This window comes from Homalodisca vitripennis, chromosome 1 (assembly GCF_021130785.1).
Source record: "Homalodisca vitripennis isolate AUS2020 chromosome 1, UT_GWSS_2.1, whole genome shotgun sequence".
NCBI lineage: Eukaryota > Metazoa > Arthropoda > Insecta > Hemiptera > Cicadellidae > Homalodisca > Homalodisca vitripennis.
In genome coordinates this window covers 194,653,498-194,681,472 of record NC_060207.1, presented here as the reverse complement: position 1 = coordinate 194,681,472, position 27,975 = coordinate 194,653,498, and the positions used below count along the sequence as shown (strand labels likewise).

General features: G+C 34.0%; 1 protein-coding gene across 1 annotated transcript; it reads right to left on the bottom strand.

Annotated features, from left to right (window-relative positions):
• Positions 1-307: 307 nt before the first annotated feature.
• On the bottom strand, positions 308-25,390 carry LOC124354480 (ionotropic receptor 40a-like). The gene is given in 13 exon segments (XM_046804966.1): positions 308-439; positions 3,325-3,568; positions 4,283-4,508; positions 5,683-5,842; positions 7,196-7,354; positions 8,301-8,391; positions 8,522-8,625; positions 9,042-9,210; positions 9,886-9,938; positions 9,940-10,023; positions 15,514-15,609; positions 23,088-23,188; positions 25,194-25,390. Coding segments are annotated over 13 exon segments (1,671 nt in total). The 5' UTR covers positions 25,246-25,390.
• Positions 25,391-27,975: the final 2,585 nt, after the last annotated feature.

Below are 27,975 nucleotides of genomic sequence, written 5' to 3'. Positions count from 1 at the left end.
ATGAAAACTTGTAAAAACAAACTGATTGTTTAGTGATCAATTTCCACGGATAATTCCTAGCTATATTATTCAAGAATGTATTGATAGAAAAGATCCAATTAGGCGTCTTTAAGAAATAAAAACAATATGTTTCTATTTGCCCTTGAATTCATAACAAAATGGAAGTGTAAATGTGAAAATATATTTAAAGGCAAGCTTTCATTATTCAGAATTGGTCAAAATGAATTCTTGAAAGAAACTTGTTCTTAAATTCGTGCTAGGAGAAGAGTGGAGACGTTGGCAGTGTCGGTGCCTAGTAAGATAACGTTCAGTGTTGCGGCCTCCGGAAGTACATGACGATACCCAGCAGGCCGAGTAGAGCAGACAGAAGGTAGAAGTCCCAGTTCGGTCCCAGGGAGTGATCCAGGTTCAGCACACCGAACCAGTCATACCAGTGACTCTGAAATATTACAACGTAAATACTTTAGTAAAGCTTCTTACATCTGCCAAATATAATAAGTGGCTAATAACACAATAGCTTCAGACAATTAAAATATTTCTTAATCACTTAGTCAGTGTGGGAGGATAATAAGATTTTGGACATTTGCCACTGTTATATGTTACAAATGTAAAACACTTTTTGTTTTGAGGATTTCAAATCTACCCTCTTCATTAGGACTCAAAAACTGAATACATAAAAATGTACTTAATGGGGGGGGGTGGGGGGGGGGGGGGGTGGGGGGGGGGGGGGGTGGGGGGGGGGGGGGGTGGGGGGGGGGGGGGGTGGGGGGGGGGGGGGGTGGGGGGGGGATCAAGAATGATATCATGGCTAAGGCAGTCGAACGCTTTTGAGTAGTCAAGGAGAACAGCAGTGGTGTATTTTCCTTTGTCAATGTGATCAATAATAAATTCTACTAGGTCTGTTAAGGCTGTGGCTGTAGATCTACCCTTTAAAAAACCATGTTGGCAGTTAGTGAGGAGGTCAAGTTGTGTCAAATGGTCTATGAGTCTCTTCAGGACGATTTTTCTCAAAGATTTTGGAAAAGGTGGGAATTATTGAAATGGGGCGATAGTTACTGAGGTTGGTTGAGATTCCTTTCTTCAGTTTTGGGTACACTTTTGATACTTTGAGAGCCGAGGGGGGAAAATGCCGCTTTTGAAGGATTTGTTGATAACATCAACAAGAGGAGCAATGATTGTTTCAGCACAGTGTTTTACTAGCTTAGCAGAGATTTCATCTAGACCACTGGAGGTTTTATTCTTCAGGGAGGAGATGATTTCTTCAACTTCCCTCACAGTTGTGTCTGTTAGAATAAGCTTTGTCTGTGTTAGCCTAGGCCTAGGTGTTGTGACTCTAGTAGATGGTTGATTTAGGTTGCTAGCTGCTCTTAATGTGTCCTCTGCGATGTTTGAGAAATAGGTGTTGAGTTCTTCTACAATGTCTTCAGGTTTTTCTATGGTTTTCCCTTCAGTAATTAATTTGATGAGTGGATTGTTCTTCTCCCCTCTTTTTGTAGCCCTCTCAGAGTTCACTATCTCCCAAGCTGCTTTGGATTTATTGCTGGACTGCTGTATATGGTTTGCTGCACTCTCTTTGCCTTAATTTCCTCAGTCTTAGGTCATATTGCTTCTTTTTACTAGCCATGGCAGATCTGTTTCTCTCTAGCCCTGTCAATTCATACATACGAAGCAACTGAAGATAGTCCTGCTTTAGTTGGGTAATTTCTATGTCATTGTATTTAACATAGGTTTTGCTTTTTCTCTGCCTAAGTTTCTTTAGTGGACATGCAGCATTTATTTCCATAGTCATAGTATTTAGAAGATTGTTATAGGCTTCATCGGCTGATATCGTTGAGTAGACTTCGGTCCACATTTGTTGTGCAAGGCCAAGTTTAAGGTGGTTAAGTGTATTAACATTTATTTGTCTTCTGATTTGGGATGTCTGTCTTGGTTGCTCGGTGGTAATATCTAGCACACAAAGTTGTTCTTTGTGATCTGATAGACCTGTATCAAGTATGTGCACTTTCAGGCTCTCTATGGGGTAGTTTGTACAAACACAATCAATCGAGGAAGCTGAGTGATAAGTAATTCTAGTTGGCGGAAGGTTTAGTCTGTTAAAGTTATAAGCTGCTAGAGTCTCTTCAAATCTGTTTTTGGATTTGTGTACCTTTAAACAATCAATGTTTATGTCACCTACCAGAACAACGCTACTTTTATGTGGTTCAGTTTGCTCTAAAACTTGTGACAAAATTCTGAGTGTATCTTCTAAATTTGCTTGTGGGGGTCTGTACACTCCAATTATAGTAATGTTGGTTTTACTGATGTTTAGGGCTGCTACTGCTATTTCACATGTAAGTTCCTCACTAAGATCTCCCACACTCATAGATTCTGCCTCAATCACTGTGTCATCTTTTGTGAAAATAACTACTCCTCCATATTTATGTTGTGTTCTGCAGAAATTTGTGACTAGCTTGTATCCAGGAATTATTGTATTCAACAATTCATTCTGCTTTAGACCATGTTCTGTTAGTACTAATATGTTTGGAGAGGTGTCATGTAATAAGTGGTTGAGTTGCTCTCTTTTGTTCTCTAGGTTCCTTATGTTTTGGTGGAGGATACTAATTTTTGAAGAGTGTCTTTTTCCTTTGCTTATTATTGTATTTTTATTTTGCTGTTTGTCTTGTTACTGTGTAATAAAAAATGATTAGGTTGTTGCACATCAGCTTGCAGTAGTTTCTAACTTTGGGTCTTGGGAAAAGAGTGAATCTGTTGTGTAGAGAGCTCTTGAGTCAAGGGTGCAGTTGCAGAAGTATTGTCGCCTAGTGGCGGGTTGGTCCTGACATAGGTATTATCTATTCTCAAAAGGTTTTTATAGAACTCTATGTGTTTTAAAAAGAAATCTTCATATTTTTCATCTGCTAGTCTTATTTTTGCATTTATTGGTGGTGACTTGTTCACATTCAATTTTATTTTAGAGTTGACAGACATTGTGTTTTGTAGAGTTTTTATGTTTTCTAGCGGTTGCAACTTGAAAAGAAACACTGTAGAAGTTTCCTTTTGTGTTCTTGGTTAGGAGAGATGTGTGCTGGGTACTGTGAGTAGTCAGGCTGTCTTCTCGGCCAGATGTGTTGATGTGTTTAGAGCCTATCACGGAGTCAGTCAGTTTCTGGTCAATGGCATGTGTGATTTCTGATATCAGGGAGTGGTTCTGTTTTGTTGGGGACACAGTCAAAATGTTTTCCAGTTTTTGGTTGCAGGTTTGCCTGATTCCTGATGTCAAAAAGTGGCTTGGGCTTGTCGGGGTTGTAGTCAAAAGATTTTCCAGTTTTTGGTTTGCAGGTTTGCCTGATTCCTGATGTCAAAGAGTGGCTTGGGCTTGTCAGAGTTGTAGTCAAATGATTTTCCAGTTTTTGGTTGCGGGTTTGCCTGATTCCTGATGTCAATGAGTGGCTTGGGCTTGTCGGAGTTGTCAAATGATTTTCCAGTTTTTGGTTGCGGGTTTGCCTGATTCCTGATGTCAATGAGTGGCTTGGGCTTGTCGGAGTAGTCAAATGATTTTCCAGTTTTTGGTTGCGGGTTTGTCTGATTCCTGATGTCAAAAAGTTGCTTGCATTGTTACCTACTGCAGTTAGGTTTTTTGTCTTATTTGCTGTGGTACTCATCCTTGTGTTTTCAAAACATGAAATTGACAGTTCGTCTTGAAGGGAGACGTCAAGAGGCAGTGAGTTGGTATAAAGAGTTTGAGTTGTTAATTGGTCTAGATGACTATTGTTTAGAACTATGTTAGAATGTTTAGTGTGACTTTTGATTCTGCTGAAAAAGGCGGATAAGTAGGATTTTGTAATTTGTTCTTGTTCTGTAAGTTTAAGCAGAAGCTTTTCTGTGTCGTTCCTCATAGCTGCAATAGTTGAGTTTTTGTCAATAATTTCTTGTTTTAGCCTTTCTTCACGATTTGACAGGGAATTAAGTTCTTGTTTCAAAGCTTTTTCAGATTGTTCCGATAGATTAGTTTGTTCAATTAGATTACACTGGAGTTGTTTAATTTTGTTAGTTAGGCTTTGGATTTCAAGTTCTGACTGTTGTATCAGTTCCTCTTTCAAATTCCGTTCTTCATCTGCTCTTTTCCTTATAAAGCTGGTCTCTTGCAGAAGCTCATTTTTCTTATCAGTCAGCCCTTTGATTATTTCATCCTTTTCCTTACAACTAGCTTCTACTTCCATAAAAAAACTGTATGTCGTTACTTCTCTTTTCCAGTTCTTTTATCAATTCTACATTTTCATCTTGTAGAAATTGTAAGTCTTGCCTAAGCTTGGTATTCTCTGTCAGCAGTGCATTGCCTGCTTCGGCTGCTAGGGTCAGGGATGTTTCTAGGTCAAGGTCATCAGTCTTCTCAAGGTTGTCAATCTTTTTGCTAATTTCATTTACTTCGGTACAGGGCTGTGTGAGATTGATTTCCTTTTCTTCAGCTTCCTTTAAGGCAGCATTAAACTTTTTGTTCCGGTAGTTATCTGCTTTTGGTTGCCCATATACTAATATATTTTCCTCGTACAAGTATAAATCACTGTGCTTTACTGTGGCATGATCATGGCTGCCAAAAAAATTGGACATAGTATTTTAAGCTTTTCCCTGTACCATTATTGCTTATTACTCTCTCTACTATTCCTGGCCAGTGTGGATAGCCTTTCAGCTTAATAAAAACCTTGTCACCTACTTTAAAGTCCATCGAGGTCATTTGGATGCAGAAAGTATTTACTATGGAACCAGGAACTGAATGAATCCTATTCGGAACCAAGATTAAAATAAATTTGATTAAATATTATTCCATTTATAATTTAAATGGAAGGCTGCTTTGACTATTCTGTAATACTAAGTAATGTAATGAGATGAAGCAGTTTTATTACAAAAATAATTCTATTGCTAATACAAAATTTGGCAGTTATTTTAGAGGTTTGGTTGCCTCCTCCTGTTAACTTTCTTCTTGTCTATTTAAATAAGTGTTCTTGATTAAGTGGCAATCAAGTGCCGTGTCAGTAGCTTGAGCAGTACAACAGCTGGATGTATTGCTGTAGGTCAGCGCTGACAATGCTGACACAGTGTCTGGGGTCAGTAGTCTGGTGGTCTAGTTACAGGTGGCCAAGCAGCTGTGTGCCAGCGCCAACACTGTATGATGTGGAATATCTGTTGCCTTGTGACTTGGCAGTGACGTCACACTTTTATCGGGTTGTGTCATAGATAGTAATTATTCATAGTTTGCATTCTATATTGATTTAATCCTTGATACTTTCTTGAAGTGTTTTTTACTAATTTAAAGTGATTAATATAGTAGTTATGTTTTAAATGATGTGCTTGGAATATTGAAAGTCTTAATCTTGACTGTTTACTTGCTTGGTGAATGTTCAGAATTAAACTTAAGTTTCTTGATAAAGTTTCGAAATTTCATGAAGTATTATTTTTGTTGTTTACTTACATATGATCCGAGGTAAGTATTGTGCACAAGTAAATAATATTTTGTTGGATTATTACCACTTAAATACACACTTTTCTTGGAGTTCACTTTACTAAGACTGTAGTCAGTCAGCCATGTTTGTTGTATTTTGAAAAAAACATAACTTAAGTTTTTTACAAATTAATACATAATATATTCTTATAGAACAAAAATCAGCTTTCATGAATAATGTCTGAATCTTTAGAGACCTTACTTACCTTGTCTAAGAAAAATGGCGTATATGAACCAGTTGCAATCATTGAACAGCTTAAGAGGAGAGACAACTGGTTCCTCATTGTTCCACAGCTGAGGAATATATATGATCAAGAACAAAAGAGGACCAGAGACAAGTATAGTAAATATCACCAGCGGCCAAACCTATAAAATAAACAATTAAGTATCCCTTTCATGAGTACCCTAACAATAAGTTTTCCTAACACGCATTTGCTTGTTAACAATATTAAAGTTCTAGAATGTAGTCTATAATTTACACAAATATAATAGACATGTTTCGGAACATCATATTTAAAATATTTCTATATGCAAGATTTTTTTAAAATTTCTGTATAGTTTAACTACAAAAAGTGATATTTATACAGGCATAATACACAGAAAACAAGGTGTATCATTTGGCATTTGGAATACATTAGGAGAGCGTAAAACAGGAACATGAAATGTCATGGGAATTTATCTGTCAGCATTAGCTTGTACTCTATAGAAGGAAGTAATAGGTAGTTGTTTATAACCCACAATGACTGAAGAGCTTCTTTCTAGCATCAATAACGTTTAATAGAAACCAGCACAACATGATCTTTATAATCTTTATTCACCTTTTTTATATTCAACTTCAGTAGTAAAAAATTGTACAATCACATTGTGTGGTTCTTATGTTGAAAGTAGTTCTTTTTATTATTTTAACTAATCAAAATAGTTACTTCAGGTAATACTCATCTTAAAATCAAACATTATATATATATATATATATATATATATATATATATATGTAACATATCTCTGTGTTATTAAGCTTCTACAATCTTATGTTTATGAACATATAGAGTACTGACATTCCAGAACTAATATAGCAGTCATACTGTATAGTTCTCTAGTCCACAGTAATTTCAGAACTGGAATGTTTGGCACGAGACACTGTAAAAATAAGGCTCTGCGCTTTGACCATTAAATTATTATGTTTAACAGTATATAAAAATACTACTTGATTCACTAATTTGAAGTAACTGGTTGTCCAGATCAAAGAGTCCTTTTAGATGATCTTGCTACTGTATTTTGTTGCCAAATCGTGATTGGAATTTGAATTAGTATTGAAATGTTTCTGTAAAAATCTCTAAGGTATGCCAAAGAGAATATTCAGTTTTTAGGATTACATCTCTGTAATAAACTGCAGGTTGTTCAACTTAATTGAATTGAAATGAGTATTTGTTCACTGAACAATCTTAGGTGAACTATATTTATGGAATAATACCTAGTGATATGTCAAATTACAAAATACATATAATACGAGTATAAATATTATAATAAAATATATATAATTTGAACCATGCAAGTACTGTTCTGATTGATAATCCCCACAATCAAACTTTTCTGCTTTATGAAGCTGAATTTCATCAAAAACTAATTACCTTAACAAATCTCACTGACTATGTTTTAGTTTGTGTGTAGATTCCCAAACAATATACAAATTTGGTTGTTACATTTAAGGCAATTTCTCACCTCCCAGTGAAAGGATCGGACGAGGGCCAAAGCCTCGTTGAGCCGCCCAGGGGTGTGGGTGAGAAAAGCTTCATTATCAGCCAACGTTAGGAACGAGAACTCCACAGCTTGGCTACGATTATATGTTACCGTAAGGTCTCCCATAAAGAGGTCCACATCCTGCTCAAAGAGATAGATTTCATGTTTGTAATTCAGATAGCTAATTTGTTTCTTCTTAACAATCAAATTTTGAATTTTACCCATTAGGAACTATATAATTGTATAGCATTTTTGCAAGCTTATATTATTACACAGAGAAATGTGCTTGTTTCTTTAAAATGTTTAATGAAAACAAAAATTATTCCATTAGCATATATCTGTGTTGAGTAATTGGAGTAGCTATTATTTCTTTCCATAGAATTTGTTAAGTGAATTTCTCGTATAGCTTTTTAGTAATATATACAGAAACATTTTGATCTATTTCTTTTAGGCGTAAAAACAGCTTAGTTCACCTTAATTTACAAAGGATCTAGGAATAAAAGAGTTTAACATTAGTCGGTGGCTGCTATGGAGAAACATCTGTAAAACTAACCACATGAAAAAATTCTAGATGAGGAACAATAGAGAATTCTATAATGTCTTCTCCACTTCTTGGATGTTTAGCCATAATAGGATGCATGTTGAGCCCTCCAAAGGAACTTTACTTGTATATAATTTTGTTATGCTGATTCAAATTGTATTTGAATTTAATTTTCCATTTTCACAGCTAGCTTTGAAAAGACCATTGTAATCAGAAACACTATTGCTGAAGAAATAGCTCTTGAATGAAAATATTATTTATAATGGCTAAAAAATGTTTTGTAACACTAGAAATAATATGCGTGATAATTATCTACTAACAAATAACTCCAATCCTATCAACTATGAATCTAAATCATCATTATTATTTGTAACAGTCGCTAGTTACTTATTATATTTCTTGATCAAGTTGACAGGCACCTCTGCACTGCATGGCTCCAAATGCTTGACTACCAAATTCTTACTTTAATAACATCTTTTTAAATTGCAGTCTAGAAGTTTTTGTAAGATTGTCTGTAATGTATGGATAACAAATAAAAATGCTTACCCGTCTCCATATTTGGCCAAGCACACCATTCATCGTCCCATTAATAATGCCAGATCCTTGACTTTTTTCGGGAGTATCAAAATACTCAATTCTGAAAAAGAAAACATAAAAACAAATACAGGAATTACAATTTTCCAATAATAATATGTACAAAAAAAAAAAAATTGGTTTATTGATTAATTTGTATGTTTTACTATGTTTCATGTTAGTATGATACAAACTGAAAGTTGAGTTTCACAGCCAACATTTGAAGCAGCTTGTCATCTCTGCCTCCCTCCACAACAATACTGTCATTGTTGTAAGTAACAAAGTGCCATGGGGGTTTCTAAAACAGTATACAAAAATTATTGTATGTATAAAATAAACACAAAGGTCTAAATATCTTTGTAAAAGACCTGTTTGATAAATGCAATATTGAAATTTAACTTAAAAAATATTTATATATCAGTAGAAAAGAATTTAAACACACAACACACAAAACGCACGCGCGCGCACACACACACACACACACACACACACACACACACACACACACACACACATACAAAACCAACTAGCAATTTCATATAGATACGATAGTGGAATAATCTTTTCATTTTTGACAGGTTGTCAACTAATAATAATATAATTAGATTTATGAACAAAAAATGATTTTCGTTCCTTAAACATCCATCTGAAACGTCTGTACATTATCATTTCTCGATTAATAAGCACACTATCATGATGAATTCACATTATTACATGAAGGACTGGGATGTAGAAAGTGCGGCCATTGAAGTCCTTGTAGACCTTATCTGCGGGAGGTAGAAGAGGGTGTCTGTACAATCCCCCGGTGCGAGCGGACCACCAGTTGACCAGCTGCAGGAGGGACCTCCCGCTCGGTTGGGCCTGGGAGTAATATACCTGGTAACTGATAAATAAATGATTAATTGCAGTGTTTTAACCCTGCAAGAGGTCTATACATCATAACTGATGGCATAAAATACTGTAAAACTACAGGAAGTTTGTGTGACACTTTGAGAATTAAATAAATATATTTAATATCTAAAGTATGTCTGGTTAAAATATTAACCATATGATCATATAAGTAAAATGTTTCCCTTTTTTTCATTTTAGTTTATTTTGATGTAAGAGTCATCATGCAAGTGGTATATTAAAATATGTGTTAAGTGCTAAATTTAGTTAAAGTGATTCTTAAATTACTACTGTTAAAATTTGTTTAGCTTTTTAAAAATATGTACATAATACTTTTATGAATAAAGATGTTCTTATTCTTATCATACAGACAGGTGAGAACATTGGGGCTGGAAAAATAAACATGAAATTAAAATGATTAAAAAGTTGTGGCTAAAGAAAAAGTAATTCTTGTATAATCATTTTGTCTTATGTAGGTACAGCATTTTTTAAATGGTATTTTTCTAGAGTAATATGAGCAAAAATGATTGAAAGGGCAAATGATGTTTATTGTTCTAAAGAATAATTTTATAAAACAATAATACAGTTTGTAAGTAAAAACTTTTCTTTGAAGTTGAAACCTTTTACTATTTGGTACTATCTCAAAATTAAAAACAAAATAGAAACTTACGTTCCAGGTTGTCTGTTTATAACAATGCACACTCTCATTGCTTCTATCAGGTGTTGTTTTAAAGTTAAGAGTTGGTTTCACTTCTCTCCAGTAGAACATGTACAGCAGGTTGCGTCGAACTAGGTCCTCATAACGGATCTGGTTCATGTAAAATAAATCTTTATTTAGGAATTAACATAACTTTATCTGCATTAAAGTAACAAAAAGTACAAGGTTAAATCTAACGTTATGCTATTTATAAAATAAATAGATTTTGTCAATGATTAGTTTCACAAAAGCTGTTTCAACAATTATTGTTGTTTTTAGTAACTGTTCTAAAAATTGGTGAGTGCTTAAATGAAGTGAAATAACTAAATTATGTCTAATCTATAGTCTGTAATATTATTTAATAACATTTTTGTTTGGGTTTAGGTTTAATGTGTTTTTGTCATGCAGAAATCCTTCTTAATTGGTTGGTTAAGGGGATTCTGCATCTAGAAATGGCAAAAAATGACAAAAATTTGAAAAAAAATTTATACATATTCTTGTTCTCTGTTTAATTCTGAACCAGAAAAACATAACTTTATGACTAAAAAAATAATATTTTATCTCATAATATTTATTTTATTCGGCCATGTCCTGAGTGTGAACTCGACATTTTCTGGTTTCAAAGAAACTTTACATGTAATAAGCATTATTGTTTACTCTTTGTTTCTATAGTTATTTATCTTTGTTTGTTTGTCTTTCTGGCTAGCTTGTATGTTAGTTAGCTAACAACTGTTTGCTCAAACAGCTGATCAAATGTATTTGAGTCATATGGTAGCATATCACAAACAAACATTTCACAAAATATTCTGTTTGTTTACAATTGTAATTGTGCAGTTTCTTGTGTTTTAGTGTCTACAATAAGTGAATAGTTTAGTCAAATATGGTCGAAAAAAGAACTCCAAAAAGAGACTAAGTGATAGAAATAGACAAGCGATTTCGCTAAGATGGAAAGATACAAGTGACAATGGAAATAGAGCTCCAGTTGAGCCTAGCCCTAACCTACAAACTTGTGATCCACAACCTAGTGTTAGTATGCAACATGTTACAAAAATGCACCATTTGTCCAACAACAAGTAAGTGAAGAGACTGTGGAAAATGTAAGTAGGCCTACTGGATTTGCATTATATTCTAGTTATAATGAGATAATTCCAGAAAAAAACGAATCATCAGAATACATTTTAGTCGAAACCAAGAAGCTTGAAAGTTTTATAGGCTCTTTTCCTTGTAAAATGTGTTTTTCTGAGAGGTCAAAAGTAATAACCAAATGCATAAAAGGTTTTGCTGTTACCCTGAATGTAAAAGTGATGACTGTGATTATGAGACTAGCTTTTGTACGTCCCAGTCGACGAATACAAACGACACTCCGAGAGGTTCTTATGACGTAAACCGCAGAGTAGTCAAAAGCAATTGCTTCTATTGGCAAGGGCATAGGGCTTTAGATATGTTTTGTATGTCCTTGAACATGAGTCCAATGAATTATAGAACGTTTCAAAAAAACATATAAGTAGCCTACACACGCTTCTTCAAAAACAGAAATGGAACATGTTTTGGAATTAGCCCGATTCGAAGTAAAAAAAGTGTTATGGCACTTTAGATGCTGACAATGAGGTGTTTGACATAACTGTGTGTTATGACGGATCATGGCAGAAACGTGGTTTCACATCCAAATATGGGATTGGTTGTTGTATTGAAATTTTGACAGGTCTTGTTTAGATTTTGAAGTGATATCCAAATTTTGTAACATATGTGAGGTAGCAAAACGAAAAATTAGCAACCCTGAGCATTTTCAGACTTGGTACAACAATCACAAAGGTGTATGTAACCAAAACTATGTAGGTTCATCACCAGGAATGGAGGTGGAGGCAGCAGAAAGATTGTTGGCGGCGTTCGGAAAGCATTGGATTTAGATATACAACCATGTTGTCGGATGGCGATGCAAAAACAATTGCACATCTAAATGATTGCAATATTTATGGTGACAAACAGATTGAAAAAGTGGAGTGCCTCAATCATGTTGCAAAGAGGTTAGGCACTGGATTGAGAAAACTAGTAAAGGATCGTTCAAAATCAAAAAACCCAGTTGGAGGTCGATCTCGAGGTCACCTAAGTGAACCAGTTATACAAAAAAAACTAACAAGGTATTACCACAATGGTTATACATAAAAACCTTGGTAATTGTAACCAAAATGAAAGAGGCAATATATGCCACTCTCTTTCACTGTAAATCCACTGATGAGTCACCACATCATAAGTTATGTCCGCTAGGGAAGGAATCTTGGTGTTTTTACCAAAGAGCCATTGCTGATGGAAGATCTCCTGAACCACATGCATTGAAAATCAAAAACACCTCTCTCTCCTAATGTAGTGAAAGAAATGCTTCCTTTATATGAGAGGCTCTCCACCGAAACTTTGTTGACTAGGTGTTTAGCCGGTCGGACTCAAAATGCCAATGAGGCGCTCCACAATGTTATTTGGTTCAAAGTGCCCCAAAAACTGTTTACACATCTAAAACAAAACTTGAACTGGGTATTTTTGAAGCCATCAGCATTTACAACACAGGCTATATGAAAACTTGTTCAAAGCTATCAAGAGGCTGCAGGTATTAGTCCTGGGAGGCACAGTTATAGGATAGCTAAGCGCTTTGATAAAAGCAGGCTAACGACTATCAAAAAGGCGCAAAGAGTTACAGATTGGAGAAATATAGGGAGAGACTGAAAGTGGCACAGATAGCAGAAGAAGAAAGACTAAGAGCAACAGAAGGGCTGGTGTATGGTGCAGGAGAATTCTAGGTCTAAAACCTAGTAGGCTACATTGGCTGTAAAGATCTGAATGCTGGAACCACTACTTGATACGGTAGGTCTAATTTTTTTTTTTTTTTTTTTAAGACTTCAAAACTTAGATTTTGGACCAACAAAAAATATTTATGGATACTATTCTAATAGGCCTATGTAAAATAACAAATTAATGTAATATTATGTTATATAAAATTGTTGTATTAATATAAACTTGTAGATTACATTGAAGAAATGAAACTATTTAGTTTATCGCGATTTTCCGAAAGTTAGGTTTCTTTGAAATAAAATTGATATTGCTTGAGAACCATAATACATAGAGAGCTGAAATTTTTTCCAGGTATTATTCATATCATGTCTAAAATTCCTATGTATTTTCATAAACTCTACAGCTTACCTAACCTATTTTTTTTAATTATACAAATAAAATAAAATGAGAAAATATTTTTTTTTAATTTTTAAAAGCCCATGGAATTTTAATCTATTGGGGTATGACAATGAAAATACATAGGAATGTAGTAGCTGTCAATAGCATCAAAATAAAATAAACAGGATAACAATTGATTGTCATTCAGCTATGGAATATCAATTTTAAAAATTAACGTTTTTACAAAATAAAAACGAGTATTTATTTTATTGTATCCAAGTAAAATTAAAATATGACACCAAAGGTATTTACATATTAGTTTTTACATGTAGGGAATTGAAAAAATACATCAAAATAATAAAATGTTAGTAAATATAAAAAAAACACCCATCTAGATGCAGAATCCCCTTAACTGAAGGAAAGTACACATAATGTAGATCAATGGTGGGAAGGGTTGATTCAATAAGAATGTTAAGATCAGCTCCAGTTCACCTTCCACTTAGCAGCGTCTCAAGTCTAACACTGTAACAGATTTGACTCCTGAAATCTGGAATCAACATCCATCTGAAGAGATCCAAAACTGACTGTCGTTTCGACATCAGAAAAATCTGGATTACAAACAAATGTAATCAAGATGAAGTGGTGTTCTCATTGTCTCATACACTAAGTGGAAGGTGAAATGAAGCTGATCTTAACACTGTTATTGAATTAACCCTTCCTACCATTGCTCTACATTATGTGTAGAAAACTCAGTTGCTCCACCGTGACGTGAAATCGTCTCAGAAACATGATGAGAACACCACTTCATCTTGAATCAGATTTTAACATTCATCATTACTGAATTTGAACTTCTCTAGGGTGTTGAAAGGCAGCTCAGAAGCTACTTATATTATATTTGGCACTGATGTAAGCATGGTTGTTTTTATAGCTATTTAACCAATGGGCAGCAAATGCATCATTCTTAGATTTTCTTGCTTCTAAGCTATGGATATACTTTTAGGATTTGTTCACTTGCTAAACATATTGTTCTGGAGTACTACGTACTTCTTCGGTGATAAGTTCTTGAGATGGAGTACAGTATCATATAAGCACCTGCAGTAGCCACAAAGGTAGTTCATCTACTTAAGCAATGAATAATTGGTCTTAAGGTGAATCCTTGAGAGACTCCAATTTGGATAGATTTTTTAGTTTGGTCATTTGTGGTTATTGTTACTTGAACAGATTTGGTCTGAATGAATAAGAAGCTTTTTAAAATAGTTTTTACTATAATGCCGAAAAGATTAATTCACAGGATTTAATGGTTTTTTTGTCAAAAGCCACTAAAAATGAAAAAAATCGGCACCTTCTTATTCAAGTGATATTATAAGGTGTTCAGTGATGTTTATTGTAGCAGTTGATGTTGAAGCATCCAGATTTGAATACATGTTGTTCTATTGAGTTAATGGCAAAGGATTCAATTATTGGTTATTAAGTGATGAATCTGCCTTGTGAGGGCAATTTTGTTCATTTTAGCAATTTTTGCTTTTTAAGTTATGGAGGGTCCATACTTGAAACATTAAAAATGGTAGTATCGTCTAGTCATAACTGAAAAAGATAGATCATTCATTGCAAGTTAAATATGAACCAAAGAATTTTGAACACGTTCCCCTAATTCCATAGTGTTCTAATTTCAAAATTAGGTCAGAATTATTAATGCAATCAAAAGCCTTGCTTAGGTCACAAAAGATGGCCTTGGACTCCTAAGTCTGAATTATACCTTTTACTAGGTTAGCAATAGCCCCTATTATTGTAGATGATCCTTTTATGAACCCAAACTAAAATTAATTAAAATTATTCTTTATTTAAAAAGTGTTTTATTTGATTATAGTGTACTATTTCTATTAATTTAGATAAATGTCTTTTGGGTCCCTTTTGTAAATAGCAGTCTTGAATATTTTTCAGCCAAATATTGCTCAATTACTCTAGTAAAAGGTAAAACTATTCCAGGTATTATTGATTTTCATATATTGTTGGACGTATTATAAACGTCCATGCTGTCAGAGTTGTTTAGTCTTTTGGGTGCATTTAAAATCTGGTCATAGGTAAAGAGTCTGGAGCAGAATTTGAATTTTAAATAAATTTTCACAGGAATTACTAGAGTACATTTTGTTTTAGCTTTAGGAATTTTTATGGCCTGGAGCACCTTTTCTGGGTTGTAATTGTTATTATTATAAAGGACCTTAGGAATATTTATACTTCTTGGCACAATATTGCCCAATAATTGTTCAGCAGCATTATTTATGTATAAGAGTTGAGTTACTCAGAGATTTTAAGAGAAGAGGTTAGTTACCTGTTTGGAAAAAATCTGATTTTTATATAAATTTTAGATCAAAACTTGAAGAATTAAAATATTAACTAATATTAACATGCTTAGTAATACAAATCAAAAAAGGTAGTCCTCACCATTTCCACAATATCCTCGCTGAGTTTTGGAGCTGTAATGATGAAGTAAACAGCGCTTGTGTATGACTCCAGGTGGTCGTATATGTCGCTGTACAACTATAAACATGTCGCAACGCGTTATATATTCTTGTACATTTTCAAATTTGTTAGCCTTACACTATGGCTGTTCAGAAAGTAATATATGATACTCAATGGTGTATGAAGTTGTGAGAGTATTGGAGAAATGGACTTAGTATGTGTTTGGCAGTACCATAGTGGAATGAATGTTTGATGGTTTTGGACTTTTTTTGCACATTATGGTTATAGATTAAGATAAAGCACATCAAGCAGAAACTAAGCGTTTTCATAAATTCCAAACTGATCTCTGAACAAGAAAGCAGTGAAAATTAATCCAAATTGACAAAGGAAGTATGGCTGGGAATGTATAATACTACAAACACATCCAGTGCTTACAAGCGTTCTAGTAATACAATAAGTATGGTTATTGAACTATATTATAAAAACTAGACTTAAAGGCAAAAAAGTAATAGGATATCTGACACTGAAACAGAAAGATTTAGGGAGGCGTTTTTGAGGGCACAAGCACAGTTTAATCTGACTGGTCTGTTGGAACATAAGGAAGAGGTAGTTTTTAAAAAGAAGAAATATAACTTAAAACTAAAATCTTTGAGGCGCCAGATAGCTGCCAATCATTGTTTACTCTGACAAAAAATAAAAAACTGTGTGGTCAGTAATAAACCCGAAAACATAAGACTTCCAAGGGCTTTAAAGAACTGTTGGTCCAATGAGGTCATCAGTGAACACAATTGATGGCTAACTTCTTCAACTCAGTGTTCATAAAATTAGCTGGCAATGCACTTGCTACAAATCCCAGATCAAACCCCAAACCAAGAGACTCCAATTTTGTTTTTACACCCTGTGACAGTCAATGAAGTAAAGAGCATGATCTCCTATTAAAAAAAAAAAAATACTTCAGCTGGGATTGATGATTATCATCTAAGGTCATCTAAAGTGTGCTGTAATGAATTTGCCTAAATATTAACCCTGATCATCAACATCCCATTTATAGAAGGAAAATTTCCAGCACAACTACTACTTATTAAGTATTAGTGTCGATTCATAAAAGGACGTTCTACAACCACTGCTGTGATAGACCTGGTAGGGTTTATTATTGATCAACTGGAGGACGGCAAACCAACTACAATCTTACTACTAGATTTGTGTAAAGTGTTTGATTGTCTTGCCCATGCACAGCTGTTGAATAAATTAGTAATGGGTGGTATACATGACATGTCAACAAGATATTTTGAGAGTTTTGAATTGAAGATACACAGAGAAGAGTTGTACTCGAATAGTGAGGTCCAAACCACTTCCATTCATAAGAGGAGTACCACAGGGATCCATCTTAGGATCTGTCCTTTTCATTTTATTTGCTAATGACCTCCCCAGGTATTTGGAGGAATACTCAACAATCATAATGTATGCGGACGATACAGTGCGCCTCCTCAATGACAGCACACTAAGTGGCCTAGGAAGTATCAGCTCACATAGCAAGGCAGATGTTCAGTACTACCACAACAACTTAGTGGTAAAAGCAAGCAGCTAGTCATGGGACACAGAAAAGAGGAAGAGGGAATATGGCCAAATATTAAAGCATTGAATGTAGCCAAATACTTGGGTATTACAATTGACAACTGTCTCAAATGGACTGTACATGTTGACAACCTTTGCAACCTGGCCAAGGACTTTTGTTGGGATTAAATATATGTGATCTAAAAACTGCAACAACTGCTCACTATGCAGTCTTTGAATCTCAATTCTGCTACTGTCTTTCAGCATGGGGCAGCTCTTATAAAGCAAATCTGTAAAAGATCCTTATTTTTCAAAAAAGTACATCCACATTTTAGCAGGTCTACAACACAGAGAAAGTTGTAGAAACACCTTTATTGAGTTCCGCATAATCACCATGGTTTTTCTATACATACTTCTCTAAGTGATATTGTATGCAAGGGGTAGAGACTACACACACACACACACACACGCACGCACGCACACACGCACGCACGCACGCACGCACGCACGCACGCACGCACGCACGCACGCACGCACGCACACACACACACACACACAGTTGGTAGTTGTCAGCCGTAGCGTGCGGATGTATTTCAGTGAGCTCCGTTATCTACTCGTACTCGTACTCTGATATAATGAGTGATTGTGGCCAGTGTGCGGATCCTTTACCGGATGAAGATGATTTTGCGATCTGTTCACTTTGTAATACAAAATATCATTTTATTTGTGCCGAAATCTTGGAGTCTACATGGAACAGAATGGGACAGAAAAGGCGTGATAGCTGGAAGTGTAAAAACTGTTCAAGTAAGTCTCAAATTCCTAAAGATATTATAGTTAAACTCCAGGATGAGTTTTTAAAGAAGATGGAGGAAACTATTTCATCTCAGTTCAAAGAGTATAATAGCAAACTTAATGCTCAAATTGCAGATCTTAAAGCATCTGTAGAATTCTGTTCTGGGAAAATAGACGAATATGAGAATAAACTTTCTGAAGTTACGTCAAAATTTAAAATTCTAGAAAAAGCACAATGTGAATTAAAATTAGAAAATAATTCTCTAAAACAAGAAGTCAATAAATATCAGGTAAAGCTCGAATGTTTAGAGCAATATAACCGCAATAGAAATATACAAATTGAGGGCGTTCCAGAAATTGACAGTGAGAATATGGTTGAAACGGTTCAAACGTTGGCGCAGTTTGTCAATGTACCGATTAACTATGAAAATGATATACAAGCAGCCCATAGGATCCCAACTAAGAAACCCAAAGGACCACGACCAATAATTGTACAATTCTCTGACAGAAAAAAACGTGATGCAATTTTAAAGAAAAGCAAAAAAACGAAACTGGTCTCAACGAATTTTTGCAGTAACGTGCCGGTATCTAATGTTTATATTAACGAACATCTCACTCCATATACTAAACATCTCCTCTTCCATACTAAAACGCTGAAACAAAAAGGATTTAAGTATGTGTGGACCTGGGAGGGTAAAATCTTTATCAGAAAGGACGATAATGAAGAAAAAATACGTATATCGAGTGCTGAAGATATTAGAAAACTTGGCATTGACATCCATGGTGGAGATTTAGGTGCAACTAATTGAATTAAAAATAAACTTTAATGTGTATAAGTTCAACGTATATGCGTAGTGTAACTAAAAAGCACGACTTAATTATATTTTGCCTAAATATAAGAAGCCTGAGGAAACACTTTGATGAACTCATTTTGTATTTGTCCACTCTTTCGGAAAAAATAACTATAATTGTTTTGACTGAAGTGTGGATAAAGAGTGGCGAGGAGGCGAAATACCAGATGACAGGCTACGATATGTTTCTGCAGGACAGGCCAGACAACCAGGCCGGTGGAGTCGCCGTGTACGTGGACTCTGCACTGCGCTGTGAACACCGCCTTATCTTGATGCCCACAGCCGAGGTGGTCAACGTCCTGATTGATGTCAGACTTAACAACGTCGTCACTAGACTGTCCCTGTATGGTATATATAGACAGTGTAAATTTACATATAATCAATTTGAGGATGATTTTGTAAATATTTTGAAGTACTCTAATGATCCCACAGTTATTATTGGTGATTTGAACATATGCATTTTGAGAGATAAATTACATGGTTCTGGTACAAATTATTTAAATTTGATCTCTGCACATGGTTTTGAAAGCCTAGTTAATAGTCCCACCAGAGTTGTTGATAAATACTCGTCTTGTATTGACCATGTTCTTGTAAGAAACTCAAAACAACTTGATTTTAAATGTAATGTAATGGAACTTGATATAACTGATCACTATGCATTAAAGCTGGGTATTTCAGGTTACAACACCAATTTTACTAGTTCAGGTTTTGTAAAAAGTCTCGATTACAGAAAGATGCAAAGGCAGCTAGCCTTGGCAGACTGGAGCGGAGTGTTGAACGGTAATAATGTAAATAGTATGGTTAAGGCTTTTTATAGTGTGTATAATTTATGTTACGAAGCTTCATGTACATTAAAGAAATTAAATTGTAGAAATAAAAAAAGAAAGGAGTGGATATCAGAGAAATTGATAGATCTGGTAAACTGGAAGAATAGTTTGTTTAAAAGATATAGTAGGGATAGATCCAATGTAACTTTAAAGAAAGAATATGATAACACGGCTAAATTCGTAAATAGATGTATTAAATATGAAAAATTAAATTATTATTCTAGGTTGTTAGGTGATTGTAATGGTGATTCTAGGAAATACTGGGGTGTAGTTAAGAAAATCTTAAACAAAAAAAGAAAATCACTAGCAACCATAAAGATAGGTGATCGTTTGCTTGCGGTGGCGGGAAATGAAACCATTGTAGCCAATGCCTTTAATAATTATTTTACAAAGGTAGTGCCATCCCTTAAGGAGGAGGCATTCGGATTTGATATTTTTCCTCAAATACATGTTGAGGCTGATGTCTTATTAGACTCTTTTAGGATTAATGTTATTGATATTTACAGAGTAATAAGTAAAATGAAAAATAAGAACAGCACTGGCATAGATGGCATAAGCATTGTACTAGTTAAGAATAACATAGATCTTTTTTGTACCATTATTTTATAGTATTTATAGTAAGTCTCTAGAGCAAGGTATATTTCCTGACGAGTTTAAAGTAGCTATGGTGGTACCTATATTTAAGGCAGGGGACACCACGGAAATGTCTTCATACCGCCCGATCTCTCTTATAAATACTATAGCTAAGATTTTTGAAACATTAATTAAAGAAAAGTTACTGGACCACTTTCAGCAGTATAATTTTTTTTCTAGTAATCAATATGGTTTTTTACCTAATAAGGGAACAGATTTAGCCTTAGAGAAACATGTAACTTGTATTACAGATGCAGTTGACTCTCACAAATTTACTCTGGCTATTTATTTAGACTTAAAAAAGGCTTTTGATGTTTTGGATATAGATATCTTAGTACATAAGTTCAGAAGGTATGGGATTGGAGGCTCTGCATTGGCTTGGTTAACATCTTTTTCAAAATCCCGTCAGCAGGTAGTTAGAATAAATAACATCAAGAGTGACGCCTTAAACCTATGTTATGGAACTGCTCAGGGGGGAGTACTTGGTCCACTCATGTTTCTTATCTATATTAACGACTTATTGGATATCGACCTCAACTCTTCCATATTTGCATATGCTGATGACACAGCATTAGTTTGTTTAGCTAGCAGCAGAAATAAACTTAAATTGAAAATTGATAAAGACTTAGTGAAAGTATCTGAATGGTTAATTACTAATAAATTATTGATAAATGCTTCAAAAACCAAATGTGTACTATTTTTTGATAACGATAAGCCTAAATGCGAGTTAGAAGATATGTTTAAAATGTTTTGCCATAGTCATCAGTGTATGTATGTGTATAAATGTCCAAGTGTGGAAATAGTTAGTTCAATTAAATACTTAGGGTTGTACATAGATAGCCATCTCAAATGGGGTGACCATATACAGTTCTTGGGGAAAAAGTTAAGACAGATTAATCATTCTTTGTACCACATGAGAGGATTTTTGAATAGCCAATTTTTAAAGTATTTGTATTTCTCCTGGTTTGAAAGCATGATAAGATATGGTGTCATACATTATGGTGGCACGTATAATACCATACTGAATCCTATAATTATGTGTCAAAGAAATGCATTGAGAACAGTTTTTTGGCATTGGGCGTATGGGTAGAGTAAGCAGTTTTTTTAGCGATAATAATATTCTTAATTTTTTTCAGTTGTATAAATTATGTGTATTAATGTATATTTACAAGTATTTAGATGAGTATCCAAAAAGACAGACATCTCGATTAACGAGAACTGCTCAATATGATCTCCTATATGTGCCAAATTATGCAAAAGAAAAATGTAGACACCAGTTTTGTTATGCAGGGTTAACTTTATTTAACAGGTTTATTACAGTATATGGTAATAGTGTATTTCTTGACTCTAAACCCAAATTTAAAATGAAAGCCGTGCAGTTTGTATTAAACCTTGGTCCTTGATAATTTATTGATAATTTATTTCTATTTGTTATATTTATTAAAATAGTTTATTTATTTCTTGCATGCTTATCACACCTTATGTTATATTATGCCTGTTAATGATTTCTATGTTGTATTTATTATTGTTATTGTTGTTGTTATTAATTTGTTATTGTTAATTAATTATTATTGTTATTTATTTATTTATTGGCTGTTTTAATTTACACTCATGTACACAAATGTACTCAATATTGTTGTTTACTTTTGTCACTCATATTTATTGTTATATTTGTTAATATCTAATCTATCTGTGACTTATGAGTAGCATCTATTTATTACAAATTAGTTCGCATTGTTATTGGTTTGCCAACATAAAGACTAAATATTTTTGACTTGTAAGCTGCATTCCCGCACGCGCCTTGCAAGGTGCCTTGGGGTAGTATATAAATGTAACATGTCTTTTTCTGAATAAACGAGTTTGAACTTGAACTTGAACTTGAACACACACACACACACACACACACACACACACACACATACATCTGCTGGGCTACAGATTTTACTTTACCAGCACACAGAACGGCACTGTATTCAGAGGAGCCACCAAACATGGAATGCCAGCTTGTTAATGCACTACCTGAATGTATAAAATGTACCATGATCAATTTTGATGCCATGAAGAGAGAGCTAGGAAGATAGTTGCTGCATCATCCTTTTTAAACTGATGAATTCTTAAATTGGAAGTATCAATTGAATCTTGACACTAATTATACAAAGATTGTACAACTGTTTTGACTCAATTGTAATTCTGAAGGAATGTACAAATAAAGTTTATTGTCCAAATGTTGAGTTCAGCTCCATTACACATTCCACTTAGTGCAGTGTCTGAAATCTGACACTGTGACAGCTCCTGAAATCTGGAGTCAACATCTGTTTGAAGAGATCCCAAAAGGTTTGCCATGAAGAACCTAAAAATAACTCAAGTTCAAATTTCAGACTCTACACTAAGCAGAAGGTGGAGTTGAGCTGAACTCAATATTTACACTGAATCAACATTTCCCACCATAGCCCTATGTGAAGTAAGCAGTGTTGTTTCAAAAGTTAATAGTAACTTGGGTTTCCTGCTACAGCTACAGATCACTCAATTTTTCAACAATAAGATTCTTGTCTGATGCTTTATATATCTTAGGTTTGAAGACATCTTGAGTATGCCATCATTATCTGGAATAAAGACCTACATTATGCAGATATAGCAATTGAAACTGTGCTGAAGAAATTCCTTTTGGATGGCCTATACAATTTTGAGCTAATTAAAGTGAATGTGGAAAAGGAACTTAACTTTCTCCTGTTTCACCAAGTTGTAAAAATGACATGGGAGTGGTAACAGAGTGTGATTTATTCTTGGTGAGGCATAGGCGTTAGTCCTTTACATCAAATGAGTGCAAAGTTCATACCTTACTTGGATTTTCATGCTTTAAATATTTGGACAAGTAAGAAAATAAATATGTATGTATTACCTGATCAAGCCCATCTAACGGGAACTGCAAACGATAGACAGCCACCATGATACCAGTGCCGTTGTTCAGAGATCTCATCAAAAGAGTTTGCAAGTCTTCATCTAAAATTCAGTAATGACATAAAATCACAGATACTACTGAACTATTTTTGTTATGAAATAAAATAAAATAAGGTAGTCTTATATGTGTCTTTTAAGAAAAACCTGACATATATTATTCACCAACTTAAGTGTAATTAATAAATTGTCACCTAAATTTGGTATTTCACAAATTGTTATTTTTAATTTGATAAACTACATTAAAAAAATGTATGAGGAATGCAAAGTAATTGAACAACTTTGTTAAACAATACAATGGTCCTTTTTTATTTTTGTTTAGTACTGACATCAGTTATTCAGAACATATTTAAACCTTTGTTTGAACATTTGCATTTCATTAACCTTTACAACCATAACTACATTATGTGACGAGTTTATCTGGATGACATAATTACGACAAGATTACGACAAAACATTGTGTTTTTTAAGTAAGTACCATTTTGAAATTCCGACTGTGCAGCGCTGCAGTCAGTGACCCACGGTTGTGAACTGTCTACCTTCCTGTTAGCAGGTCATAGATGCAACTACAGCAAAAATTGATCGTTTTATATATGTGTATTTAAAATGCCCTTGTCAATTGCAAAACCCGCAACAGCAACAATGTCTGTCCACATGCAGCAAAATGAACTCAAGATCTCATCACAGCATTTTTCTTGGATAAATTTGATAGTCCTCCAAAAGTCCCAATTTATTAACGCTCAGTGAGTATCATTTGTTTTTACATCAGAAGAATCGTCTTAAAGGTCAGCGTCACAACACTAACAGGCGTGAGAATGATCACATTTCAGTTGCTGATAAATCACACAGCAATCTTCTATGAAGATTGTTTTTGATATGATACAAATATCTTAATAATGATTTCTATTATGTAGAAAAGTAGATAAAATTATAAGCTTTCATATAAAAATAAAATTGTTGCAAAAGGATTACCTGATGTTTTTGTATATTAAAACGGTGGTAAAGTAATGAAAATAGAGAGAAGGGAAGGAAATAACAAAGACGTGTTAGTTGAAGGAAAAAGACTTGAAAAGGTGAAGGAATTCTGTTATTTAGGAAGTATCATAACAGATAGGGGCACAATAAGAGAAGAGATAGGAAACAGAATATGGAAGAGTGGAAAGTTTTTCAATATGGTGAAGAAGATTGTGTGGATTTGGAACATTGGGAAAGAGTCAAAAGTATTGATGTATAAATCTTATTTCCAACCAATTTTATTATATGGAGCAGAGACGTGGACGTGGACTAAAAATGATTTAAGCAGATTGCAAGCTGCAGAAATGAGATTTTTAAGAGGGATAGAGAAGACTACAAGAAGAGATAGAATAAGGAACGAAATAACCAGAGAAAGATTGAAGGTAGTTTCACTGCAAGAGACAATGGAAGGAAGAAGAATACAGTGGATGGGGCATGTGAAGAGGATGGGAGATAATAGAATGCCTAGAATAGCACTGGAGAAGGAGGAAGGAGAAAGAAGACCAAGAGGAAAACTGAGAGGAAGATGGGAGGACCAAGTGTGGAGAGACATAGAGAGAAGGGGACTGTAGAAAATACAGGTGGAGGAAGAGGAGACCTGGAATGATAGACAAAAGTGGAGGAGGCTGTGTACGACGACCCATGATAACGGAAACGTCAGATGATGATGATGATGATGATGATGATGATGACTTACTTATAACACATGCCTACTACTTTTACAAATAATAAACTAAATGTGTAAAATGGAAGACAGCTCAATAACAGAGGAAACAAAATCAGACTCTGCCCTGTTTTATAGTTTACAGAAAGGTACAATGACTTAAAAAAGGTAAATAGAAACAGTCACCAGTTTAACTTTATATTTCATCACCTAACTAACATCACCTAATGTTTTACAATGTTTATATTTGGGTAGGATAGTGATGTTTGTATTTGTTAATTTGCATTTACTTGTATATTTTTAGTAACCTTTTTACAAAAGCAAGTGTTGGTAAGTATATACAAATGGTTTTTACATATATAGACTACTGACCAACCGTATGGTCGATGACCAGGACCACATGGGAAGTGAGGAGAGCCAACATGAAGTCTTTGACAGCAGCAGAAAGTCTGGTGTCCTCATACCTCTGATACTGAGGCCTCGGTAATGTTAGCTCTGTGTAACCTAGAACAAAATTCCTTCCATACTCTTACTCTATGGACCAATAGAGACAGCCACAAAAATGTTATAACAGAAATTTAATTTACTTTGTCTTCACTTTCCATAGTGTCGGAAAATAATAAATCTTATTCAACAGGAAAAAGATCTTTTATGTAAGATAAAAACTGTATGATAATATTTTTGGCTACAACGAAATTAAAAAAAAAGTTTGATTGAATAAAATTACACAAAATCTTTATGCAAATTTTGCTATGTGTTCTCACTGAGCTTAGAGTTTTTACAAAAACAAAGAAGATCTAATAATATGCTTTACAATGTGCTAGCAACCTTTAAAAGGTTATTTTTCAGATAGTACATGATTTTGAGTTCTAAAGTTTCAAAAATGAAAATATATCTGGTAATATTGATAAATTATATATTAGATATTAAAGTACCATTAAATAAATTCAAATTAACAAAAAAGTCTCATTTCAAATATAATTATGTTAGAAAATACTGGTATTTTAAAAATTAATATGAATTAAATCTCACTGGGTGTTCATATATGAATATCAGGGTTGTAACACTTTGCAGTTTATTTACATATAATTGAAAAATCTAATCAAAGAGCAACTCATATAGTTTTGTAAGTTGTCAACTGTGCACATGCGGATACAATGTTTCCGTTTGTAGAAAGTGCTAGTAGCAAACATAGTGACTCATGTACGGAAGGTGTTTTGTGTTCTGTAATTTGTAGACTGAATCTGTAGTCGTTCTAATTTGATGAATCGACATTTCACATCATTTTACATGTGAACACTCACAACACTCTGAAAATCCTTACGAGATGGTACAATTGCAGCGTGACTCCCTAAATTGAATCTTTTGTGTGCAATATCTCAGTGGAAAGTTTATTGGCAATTTTTTGCAGAAGGAACTATTACTGGTATTTCTTATCTTGGTGCTTCAGAACTATGGCTATTTCCTCGATAGGAAAAAGATGAACCACAGAACTTTATTTGGCAGCAAGATGGTGCACCACCTCACTTGCATAACTCAGTTCATGATCAGTTGAACGTCACTGTACCCTACTGCTGGATTGACTGCAAGGGGCCTAAAGCTTGTTTAGCAAGGCCTCCACGTTCACCCCGACCTGACACCATGTGATTTCTACCTTTGGGGATTCATAAAGTATTGTGTGTATTTGCCTCTGCTACCAGCTGGCTTACTCGACTTAAGAAACAGGATTGAAGCAGCTGTGGCAACAATCACTCCAGATACATTGATCAAAGTTCGGGAAGAACTATCGATTTGATGTGTGACTTGTGACAAATAGAGCTCACATTGATCACTTGTAAGCTTGTAGGTATAAACTACTTGAATTGCTTTTTAAATTTACTTAATAATTATAGTTTTAAGTTTCATATAATAAATACTAAAGTATGTTAAAACTCCGATATTCATTTATAAAAACCCTGTTATTTTTTATAAAACATTAGTTATTGAAAAACAGATTTTAGTATATTTTAGCAAAGTGCCGATAATTTTAAACTGTTTATAGATAGTTATAACAGTAAATGTTCATAAAAACTTACTGTTAGTATTAATTTTATTAATTGATTAAACTGTAGTATAAAACTAGTATAGATAAAATTAAAAAAAATACCTAAATGTAAAATTGCAGAAGTGATGAAGATTCTAACTATCAGTACAGAACTCTCAGCCATTACTCTTTTCAAAAAGGTCTGGCTCTTCAGGCAGACAGATTCTTGTGTGACTGAACTTTATCAATATCTTATGACCTGTTCGTCAAAATAAGGGGCAGACACATTTATGAGGCTAATATGACCTTTATATCACAACTCCTTAATAATTTTATAAAGAAGAACAATTGGAACTCATGTGGATATTTGGAAGCTATTCGAAAGAGTAATCTGTTTTTGCTTATAACCAAACAAAAATATGCCAAATATAGATAACATCAATCTACACTAAACCTGTTGAAAATTGATTTCAAAACAACAAAACCTTTAATAAATATTTCCATACTAGAATGGTTTTTAAGAATGTTTAACCTCACTTTGATTATGGATTGTAAGACTCAAAAGGAAATTTAAAATCAATAAATGCCATTTCATTATGATAATCATGTTTACCATACCACGTTTATTCATTCAGGAATTGAATTTATTCTATCGATTTTCTGTATGGAAAACATATTTTTATTTTAAATTTATTGTCCTTTAAGACAACTTCTCTGGAAATAGATTTTCAAAAGTAGAAATGTTCTTTATCACTCCAGATTTTACAGATTTAAAGAAAATTTAGGTCACTCTGTAATCAGGCTAAAATAAAAACGGCTGAAGATAAAAATTTGAGTTGCAGCTTCAGACAGTTATTTTAAAGAGCTATAAAGTTAACATGAAAAATATTTTCCAAAACCAAAATTAGCTGCACTACTGTTAAAGATGTATGACAATTTAAAAAACATAAAAACTGTTAGCTACAAAAAAGGCTTTGCTTCACTCATAGAAGGGATATGTAGGAAATTGATGATCACAATCCCAAGAATTGACTTATTTCTTCCATTTTATTTTATGTTTGAGCACAGATAGTTATTCTGGGGGGTGATTTACTATGTATAGTACATTTGGATCCTTGTTTCTTTCTCTTA